This window comes from Epinephelus lanceolatus, chromosome 17 (genome assembly GCF_041903045.1).
Source record: "Epinephelus lanceolatus isolate andai-2023 chromosome 17, ASM4190304v1, whole genome shotgun sequence".
Lineage (NCBI taxonomy): Eukaryota > Metazoa > Chordata > Actinopteri > Perciformes > Serranidae > Epinephelus > Epinephelus lanceolatus.
The window spans coordinates 21,887,804-21,898,391 of NC_135750.1; the positions used below are offsets into that span (position 1 = coordinate 21,887,804).

Here is a 10,588-nt window from a genome sequence, read left to right on the forward strand (position 1 = left end):
CTGTTCCAGCCACAGTGTGTTTACAAAATATGAATTATATGAAATTGTAGTAAGAAATTATGATGCGTAAAGTTCGCTGAGCGTGCGTAAAACGCAGCTCTGCGCAGTGATTCGTATATTTAAACGTGGTTTAAAATAGTTTCAAAATGCTGCAGCCTTTCTTTACATATAAAGTACTATTATTATTATTATTATTATCACCATCATTATTATTATTATTATCATACAACTTTGATTTGATTTTAGCTTCCACTTATTCTACCGTGCTGTGACAGGACCATTCCCAAATTAAAATGGCAAAAAGTGCTTCAATCCATTATTTAATTTTGACAGAATTTAACATATCAGTCTTCAGAATTGTGAATTTTACAAATTGTTTTATGCGTAAAATTGTGAATAATTTGGATTCTTATCGTTTTTACGTTTTTTATAGTGCCTGAGCTTTTGGAGGTCATGATGTCATTAAGCCATAATGTTTGTAAACAAAACTAGTAACTGAAATGTCACAAAATAACTGCGATTGATCAGAGTACATAGAGTAATTTCGAGTGAACAGCCTTCCAGCCTTGTAGCTCAAACAGGTGAGTAGCGCCGCCGTGTGGTCATAATGCATGGTGTCCAAAGCGGCGCGTAAAAGGAAAAGATGGCAACCACACACACCTCTCTCTCTCTCCCCCCTCACACACACACGCGCGCATTACACAATCAGTAGGCCTGCCCTTCATTTAGGAGACGCGATGACAGATGCAGTGATCTGCCTCCTCCCGTGTTGTTTTGTTTTCTTCCTCTGACTAAACAGAGAAATCTCACTGTTTGCCACAGAGCGCAAATCAGCTCCAGGGTGTCACAACATGTCCGGATGGGAAACTTTGAAGTTGTGGCACGCCAACACTTAACATGTGTTTAAACCACGAGATGTCGTCACCACAACAACAGAATGTAACATTTTGATTCAACAAAACGTGGGAAATTAGATTGCTACTTGGAAGCATGTTTGCCATAATAAATGGTGTTTTTTGGTGATTATTATCTGAGTTAAATCACTAACTCACTCAGCAACGTGCCTGCGTCCAAATTCACTCTGCACAAACACTGCCTGTGCGTCCAATGAATTTATACAGAGCGCAATGACTGAAAATATATTATGTGCTTTGGATCATGTGAGAAAGAGTCGCCTTTCTGTTACGCACAAAAGAAAAATATTAAATGTGGGCTTGTGATGCATCAACTGGTTTCCACAGTCAAGTCAGTTGTATTTACAGAGCAAAACTACAGGTTTGTCTTGGAGATTTTTATCTGTACAACAGGCACATCCTCTGTCTTTAGGCTACTCCAGGCTCAGTTTGAATTTGGCCATTAATCTAAATAAAACTGCATGTTTTCTAACATTATAGTATACCAGATAAAACTGAGACAAATTGGCTGTAGTCCTGATAAACGCTTCCTTCACCATCCGATGCCATGCTTGGACAGCACTTGGAGGTCCACAGCCTTTACTCCAGCTTCTCCACACATTCTTTTCCCTTCTCTATATTTGGGCCCTGGTTCCTTTGTGAGCTCCTTGAGTGGTTGCCATTGGAGACTTTGTTTTGGGAAACTCCACGCCTAGCGCGGCGATGATCCGAGCTGCTATCTTTGGAAAGCGCGAGATAGCGATCGCAGCAGCCTGTCAGAGCAGCCGTGGCCAGGCCGCGTCCTCAGGCATCGCCGTCCTGTCGCCAGCTCTATTTACACTAGTGACTGTGCAGCACTTAGAGCTGACACCAGGTATGTCCTACCGGCAGTGCGGTAGCCAGGGGAAGTGGCCAGTGAGGCTATCAGAGGAGACAAACACTCTGTTTACGTTGCCATTCATCTCCATTAATAGTGTCTGCGTAGTGGTCGAGCATGGCTGAGAGATGGAGGTGTCTGTCCATCATCTCCAATTAACAGCGAGTGTGTGTGAGTGAAATGTGGGTAACTATTATATGAATATAATTAAATATAGTCATTATAAAATTACTTGTCGGCTATTAAACCTATGATTATTATTTGGAGTATAATAAAATATATTTAGCTTTTTTTTCTTAAAAAAACGGGGGATGTTTTATCTTCCAGTGTCATGAACAACGAAGAGAATTTTTTTCAACAATATTTATCATGTCTGTGAGTTTCTTCTCTCTGTGGGTCCTGAGGATGCCGGCTGTCTGGTTAATGTCCATCTCTGAATCCTGACCGGACATCAGCTCGCCTCTAAATTCTCTCTGTTTCTGGTTCTTGTCTCAGACCAAAGTCTACCACAGGCTTTCTCACAGGAAAAAAATAGCTTGCTTGGCTTGAGAAACGACTTGAGATGATGAGAAATTATAGAATGTGCTTATAGAATAAACTCAACTCGACATTAATGTATTTGTTTCCCATAGAAATGCATATGAATGTTCTAACATGTGCCTCCAAACAAGACCGGAAACGTCCTATTGAGACTAAAAACCTACTTTTTTTTTTTTTTTTTTACATAAATTTATACTGTATACACACACACACACACACACACACACACACACACACACACACACACAAAGCACACAACAGCAGGCACTTGTGTCATGTTTGTTATTTAATTTCATCAGTGATAATTTTTGTCATAATGTAAAAACGCCCAAATTATTCACTTCACATTGACTATCTTTCAAAATTTACTTGGAACAAAATCTGCTGGCCAAAACAAATCACACTGTTAAAAAAGAACAAAAAGCATAATACTTGTTAAAATTGCTTTATCCAGCAATTGTGGTCCATTTCTTATTTTTTGCAGTAAATTTTATGGCTCCAGTTGAATGGGCCTGTTAGGCCAACACTGAATTTATTATGGGCTTTATGCATGGAAATATCCATACAGTTTCCCTTTATTTTTGTCGCACATCACATCCATTTTGCGCCACAACAGGCCATTTTACGCACAGACTTTGTTCATCGGCAACATTCAATCCGACAATCAAACATCCAACAGCAAGTTTAATACTAAACACTGTGGCTCAGAGAAAAGGGCGCATACTGAATATGGTTTGTCAGTCAGTGGGTTAGGGTTTCCTCACAGGCCTGCCTTGAGTTACAGCCTACTGGCCTGTACTTTCTGCAATGGTTAATTGTGTTTTCCTTGCATTAATCGATCAGCTTTATCTGCTTGACTCCAATCAGCTATCCCAGAGAAGTCTCTCCGTGCGTAAAGACTGCGCTACCATGCCCGGATGCCCTGCAGAGTTCCCTGACAGGGTGTGACGACTGGTCCTTGGGGCGCCTGGCTTTGCGTCTGTGCGCTGAGATTTCCCAAATTCATGTTCATGAAAGCATTAGCAGTGGTGTTGCTGGGCGGCAGAGCAGGTAAACTAGAGTAAGTACAGGAGTAAGTGTTAGTATACACCGAGTTGTTGTAGCTGTAGGCCGGGTAGCCACTGTAGCTGTACGGGTTTGGAGCTCCGACTGTGTAAGAGGTGTTGTAGTTCTGGGATCCAGTGAGACAAGGCCTCCCGTCCCGGACCAGCACCGGCACAGCCACCCTCCTGGGTGGCGGTGGTGGGTGGTGGTGATGGTGATGACCCGCCATCTCCAGAGTCTTGTCCTGCCGCTGCCTCTTGCATTTGTACCTCCTGTTCTGGAACCAGATCTTGACCTGGGTGGAGGTGAGTTTCAGGGAGCTGGCCAGGTGCTCTCTCTCCGGGGCGGACAGGTAGCGCTGCTGCTTGAAGCGCCGCTCCAGCTCGAACACCTGAGCCTGGGAGAAGAGCACGCGGGGTTTCCTCCTGGTCCTCTGCTGCTTGGTGGCGGGCTTCTCTGAGTCTAGGTCCTCACAGTCACCCCGCAGCGCAGCGCAGCTCTCTGCGGGGGGAGGAAACGTTTAAGTGTGCATCAAAGCTAAATATGCAGTATTTGAAATTATTAATTCAACACTACATAATTTCTAGATCTCATTCATAAGTTTCCACATCTCATCACACTGATACCCACATCAAATACTCTAGTTAGTGTATCTAATTTATTTATTAATGTATTTTTTATATATATATATTTTATTATTTTTTAAAGTGAAATTGTACTCAATTGGAAGTTGCTTAAAATTGCTTAACCAGCTTTTTATAATTTTATTTAATTAGGAATTAAATCAAAACGTGGTTTAAAAGACTTACTCAGGAAAAATTGATTAAGCATTTACATTTGTCAATGCATCCATGAACTTAAGAACAATTTCCATCTTGGAAATTAAAGTTGCAGGTAAATATATTTAATATTAAAATATTTGCCGATTGTGTGATAATTAAATGCACATTAATTAATGAAAATCCTAGAAATTGTTTTATGGATTATTACATTGATTTATTTATATGGAATATTAAGAATACATTAATCAGTGCGGATGTAAACAACAGTTAAATGCCTGCAAGCTTTGTGCACAGCCACTAAGTGGCTGGCAGCGAACTTACAGCATGGGACAATTGTTCAAGGTGTGGCTTATAATATAAAGACGAGGCAATTAAACAGCTTGATTTTTTAAAAAATTTATTTTCTATTATTAGTAACACTCACCGAAGTGGAGGACACATCTCCTCTGTGTCCATTTAGTGATCGTTTCGTGATCATTTAAACATGAATCAGCAAATTATATCTTGTCTAAAGTCAGTTTAGATGTGATGTTTTTTGCAGGACATGTAGGCACATATTATGTTTAATTAAATCATGGTTCTGGATGACTCCTGTCAATGCTATTATTTCTACAATTACCTATAAAAACGGCAGCTATCATTATCATCACTCTTTTGGATATTCATATTCATTAGTATCACTGTACTCACTGGTGTCTTGCTCCTCCTGCTCGGTCTCCAGCCGGAGCTCCGCAGAGTGGCTCTGCGCCGGGTTGCCGAACATCTCCCCCGACAGACTGGACTCCGCCAGCCGCTCCTGAACCGTCAACGTGTTGAGATACGACATCCTCTCCTCGCTCTCCGACAGGCCGGAGCTGATGGGACTTGAGCTGTCCCTGCCGGCCAACATGCAGGAGGGCGGTGAATAGGAGCGGAACGACTTATTTGGGAAAGCTCCCGGCTGTGACAGCGCACCGGAGAGACCGAAGCAGGAGATGAACTGGAGCTGGTGCTGCTGAGATTGTTGCTGCAACTCTAACTTGAGAATGTCCTTCACGGAGAAAGGAGTGGTGGAAGAAGTTATGAGCGGGCTGGGGAGCATTATTACCACCAACAGAGAGATGACAGATAACAAATAGTCAACAGGCCCAAAATTGGAGCAATTTGTCTCCGGACGGCGCGTAAAAGACGTAAATACCCTGTGCGTAAGCGTGAAGAATGGTCGCACACTGCTTGTTTTTCATGCAGACGGAGAAGGACTGGTTTTCGTTCAGCTGTGACATCCCTCTCCTTTGGCTGTATGTCTGTGGCTGGAGGGCTGGAAGAGAAAGAGAGAGGTCGATCCTGTTTGGTTGGCTGAATTCAGTTATCTAGAGAAAGAGCTGGGTCAGCCAAGATGCTGTCCTCTCCCTTTCAGTGACGTCCTGAAGCGGGGGAGGGACCGACAGAGCCAGCCTCTCTGTGTGTCGGTGTGTGTCAGGAAAACATATATGCCTAATTTATAAAAAATGATGAACACCATCGACTCTCATCAGACTGTTAAAGATGTTAAAGGTAAGAAAGTTTTTATTACATGCGTCTTGTCTTCCAAACAAAAAAAGGCATCAGAAAAGCTTTTTTATATTATATAATCAAAATGTTAATACAGCAACATTTTTCATTTCAACTGGTGACTCAAATTGCATTTATTATTTTCTTATCTTTGCTAAATTGTCCCACAACATCACAGCTCTTCCCATCATCACCACGGTGCTCTAAAGATTACGCATATCTTCGTTTCCTGTCTCGGCAATCCGTGGATAAGATACTCCGCCGCAACTGTGGGAAATGAGATAAAACTGGCAACCCAAGGAGCTGTGGAGAATATTTAGTGCTTTATTTATGTCTCCTTAATTTGCGAAAGTTGTAGGATTTTTTTTTCCACAAGGACTTGGCCACGATGATGTTTTCCCTTGACATTAGGTCAGTATTTTTGGAACAAAAAGGCCTGGGTAAAATATTGCAAGACAGCTGAATTGATACTATCCGTTTCTCGTGCAGCAAAGGCAAGCTTAAATGTTGCTGCAATATAATTTTAATTAAATATGTTGTGTCTCAAGGTCTTTGATAAATAAATGAATAATAAAAAGGACGAATTGTGCTTTTAAAAGTTATGCGTTTAGTTTGACACAGAAAATGTTCTTTGCATTTGTGTGACTCCAGCAACATGAGTCACAGATTCATGCCAGCAGACTCCCAGTATTCCCAACAACTTTTGTTCTATTAACCAAAAAATTTATGTTAAATATCTGTCTTGTATCCGTGTACCAAAAGGCAGGCACGCTGACTGGCTGAAACGGGACACCTCTTTACTATCTGTGGCCAAGTGCAGGCGCCAGGGTTTGAAGGCCCATTGCTCCTAAACCGTGTGGAAAGAAAAGGAGAGCACGCCGACATAATCTCATCCGCTCACCATCAACAAAGCGCTGTTTAGATTAGGGCCAGCGTCTTCCCCTCTTCTGGAGATCTATGTCTTTTAAAATGTTCAGTTTAAGTGGAGAAGCAGGGGTAAGGGATTGGGTTTGCGGAGAGAAGAGGCGTCAGTGCGCACAAGGTTTTAGATATTTTAAATGCGCTCCCGCAAAAAAAGGAGAAAAGAAGTGGAGATTTTGGGATGGTCGGATGAGTTTGCGCCGTGGAAAACTGCTGAAACTGCCTAAAATACAATCTTTATCAAGATTTACTTAATATAAGCACTGGTGATTTTCACAGTGTCAGCGGTGATTTCGCGCGAGTTAGTGGGAATTTACGCAGGTTTAAGTGGAATATATTGGCCTGTAAAATACTTCAAAAGGCTGTAAATCTGGTCAAATTGTTTCCCAAATATTTACACAGCCCTGTTTATTGAGTGCAATGATTCAAAGAGACAACAGACCAAACACAGAAATCAATGTTTGTCGCGTAATGACGACAACAAAATGAGGTTGAAGTGTTTAGCTACAAAATATTACCCAATGAAATCTACAGTGGTTAAATAGATAAGAGCGAAGCCTGCTGTATCTAAATGTCTCGCACTGTTATTTTAAAGAGGCTATTAAGAGCAAATTCAGTGCTCACAGGCCGCTGCAGCCTTCATGTGCATCAGAGCTTCACGGGTCAGAGACGCAGGTTACGCGCTAATGGCACAGTTAGTGTTTCATCCCTTAACGCGCACGCACAGCGCGCACAGCCTCACAGCGAGTCCTCAACTGACCATCATCAGCGGTCTTCGCGTGCCACCGGCAGCCCAAAAGTGGCCAAGCAGAGAAGCGTGTTTACGGAGCGGAAGAGTCTGTTTCCTGCCTGTAACAAAACCCAGACTCCCAGAGAGTGTCAAGGAGCTGCTCGGGCGCTGAATGCGGCTCTCCAATACATCATCTTCATTTCAGAATCATCGTGATAAGCTGGGTGAGGTCAGGCCCACAGCAGAGGTCAGCACGGATAGACTGCACAGCTTTCAACTGCTGGACACCAAACAAAGAGGAGAAATAACTAACTAAATTTAAAAAATCTGGCTTCCACCTCTGCAGCAGTCAAATTTCAATCATTCCTCACAATTCACTTTCTGGTGTAGTTCTTTAAAGTTGATGGCTTGCCAGGCAGTGCTCAACATGTTTCTTCTTGCCCCCTCTCCTGCTCTCCATATCACTGGCAGGCTAACCTGTCGAAGCAGTGTCTTGTGTGCAGAGTGGCAGGTGTATAGTCTTATCAGTGGTTGCAGGGCCACAGCACCGATCCGCTTGGAGATGTAGGGCTAAATGTTCTCCAAAGACAGCAGATCCCTGAACACAGAATGAAAGTTTGATGAGTTGGTAATGACTGCAATTATCTTTCCCCTGTGGTCTCTGCTTCTGTAAAGCCAAGAGGCGATTGGTATCTGATGGTTTTACTGCAGTGGTAAACTCTGCGTAAAGAAAACATCAACACCTCCAGCGTCTGTGGGTGCACTGTACAGGCCTTGTGTAGGATGTGTGTGTGTGTACTGAAAGAAGTTGTGTGTTATTATGACTTGACAGAGCTTTGTAGAGGAGCACTTAACATCTCTCTACAAAGGAGCTGGTTGTTTACAGGTGTTACTATAACAGCCTGGATATGTGATGGGGAACTGAAGTATGACTATCCATTTGTCTTACAGTATGCCAATAACAACAATAGATTGCTACATTAGGGAAAATAGATTAGCTCAAGTGAGTCTGCTGCACGATCTGTTTTCCATGTTGTGTGTGTGTGTGTGTGTGAGTGGGTTGGCTAATAGGGTGTGATAGCTTTCCCCCAGCATCTTGCATTAGGAGAGCGTGTTGCAATATGGAAGTCATGAGGCCATAAAGATTAAAGGACCTTGAAAATTTAGAAGAAAGCACAATTACACGCAGAGTGTGCTCGCCTCTTGTAGCTCATAATGTACTTTCCTTTTCCCTTTTATTTCACGGTCATCTGTAAGAATGGCATAAGACCAAACTGTTGTGCGGCTCAGTTCTCTGGGGTCCCGGAAGGTGAGTCTTATCAGCAGCCCACGTGATGGTGTCAGTAGCCAGGACCTAGACTGTGCTATTGTGCCCCTGCCTGGGCCCGAGTGACGGATGACAGCGCTTTCTAACTGGAGGAAATGAGGAGGCCAGAGGCGAGCCCGGGGCCAGATTTTTAGCAAAACCCTGTTCTCACCCACTTACCTTCAGCTCCACAAGCACCAAATATTCAATCTAGTTGCCAGGATACATGTTGGCATTGTATGTTACTGCAAATTATGAATATGTTACATTTTTACATCTCATATGTAGCAGATATGTTGAAATTTGATTGAAATTTTAAGTTTCTTTTCATCAGAATTTTAAATGTCATTGTTTTTGTTGTTGTGTCAGTGCTGTGGTTAATGTTTGGTTAGGTTTAGATACAGAAACTACTTTGTCAGGGTCAGGAAAGCATAATGTTTTGATTTAACAATACGCCGCTACAGACATGGCTAGAAATGTCCTGAACTCTTGTTAAAGAACTCCCACTTTTGTTGCTACAATCCCTATTGGAAGTGGCCTGAACTCCCATTAAAAAGTACCCAGTTTGGTTGCTACGAACAGGGTTTGAAATGTCCCAAACTCTCGTTAAAGAAATAATGTAGTTTGCTACCAACACAGCTGGAAATGTCCTGGACTCTCCTTAAAAATATGTGATTTTGTAGCAACTAACATGGCTGGTAATGTCTCCAACTCATGTTAAAAGTACCCAGTTTGGTTGCTACAAACATAGCTGGAAATTTCCCAAACTCTTGTTAAAAATATGCAGTTTGGTCACTACCAATACGGCTGAAAATGTCCCAAACTCTCGTTAAGAAATATGTGGTTTTGTAGCTACTAACATGGCTGGTAATGTCTCCAGCGTTTGGTAAAAGTACCCAGTTTGGTCACTATAAATATAGCTGGAAATGTCCCAAACTGTAGTTGAAAATAGGCACTTAGGTCACTACCAATACTGTCTGGAAATGTCCCAAACTCTCTTTAAAACATATGTGGTTTTGTAGCTAAAAACATGACTGGAGATGTCCCAAACTCTGTTAAAAATACTCTGTTTGGTTGCTACAAATATGACTGGAGATGTCCCAAACTCTTGTTAAAAAATATGCAGTTTGGTCGCTACAAACATGACTGGAGATGTCCCAAACTCTTGTTAAAAAATATGCAGTTTGGTCGCTACAAACATGACTGGAAATGTACCAAACTCTTGTTAAAAAATACCTGATTTTGGTCACTACAAATATGCTGGAAATGTCCCAAACCCTTAATAAAAAATACCTGGATTTGTTGCTGCAAATGTACTTCAGTGGTCTTGAACAGTGGTCTGCTCCTTGGCAGTCATCTTGCCTAGATGTCATGCCATCCACTATCACCTCCTGATGAGAAACTCAGCCTACATACATGTAATCTGAACTACGTCAGTTTGAAGATGTTGATGTGATACATATGAAACATACAGATGTAACATACCTGTGGTTTGCAGAAATATACAGTACCAACACTTCTGGCACCAAGGCTGAAATATTTCCCAATGGTGGTGGGCATGGAGGTGGAGGTGCTAACTAACTTGCATGTTGCAACAGTCCCTTGGGGCTCATTCTGTTGACCAGTTTAGTAAAAAGATACCCCAATAAGATCGTTTGTTTGACAGACTGAGAGAGGGTGGTGTGCTTGAGAACCAAAGCCCTGTTCTGTGTATCGAGGATCTAACTTGGAAACCATGAAAGGAGGAAGTGAGGTCAGGCCAGTCTGGGTCCCCTGCCCTTTGCCCTCCCTTGGGTCTCATAAATTAGCCCGCTGTAATTCTCTCCCAGACGGCCTTGCCCTGGCAGGTGTGTGTTTGTATATATGAGCGCTAACAAGGGGATGTAAGGGCTGTAATGTCTGTGATCTACGGTGTTGGGAATCTAGTTAGGGAGGAAACATGCAACCTAAATATGCTTATCCTCT

The 10,588-nt window shown here is 42.4% G+C and overlaps 1 protein-coding gene across 1 annotated transcript; it reads right to left on the bottom strand.

Moving 5' to 3' along the window:
- Positions 1–2,578: 2,578 nt before the first annotated feature.
- Positions 2,579–5,485, bottom strand: nkx2.3 (NK2 homeobox 3). Its single transcript, XM_033612743.2, has 2 exons — positions 4,827–5,485; positions 2,579–3,855 (listed from the first exon to the last, which is right to left on the bottom strand). The coding sequence occupies exons 1-2, from the start codon at positions 5,215–5,217 to the stop codon at positions 3,215–3,217; spliced, it is 1,032 nt and encodes a 343-aa protein (XP_033468634.1). The 5' UTR covers positions 5,218–5,485; the 3' UTR covers positions 2,579–3,214.
- Positions 5,486–10,588: the final 5,103 nt, after the last annotated feature.

Excerpts from the sequence above, each read along its gene's own strand:
- nkx2.3 (XM_033612743.2), bottom strand. The coding sequence starts at position 5,217 with ATGCTCCCCAGCCCGCTCATAACTTCTTCCACCACTCCTTTCTCCGTG. Across the intron at positions 3,856-4,826 it reads GCAGGAGGAGCAAGACACCA|AGAGCTGCGCTGCGCTGCGG; the intron begins GTGAGTACAGTG and ends CTCCCCCCGCAG.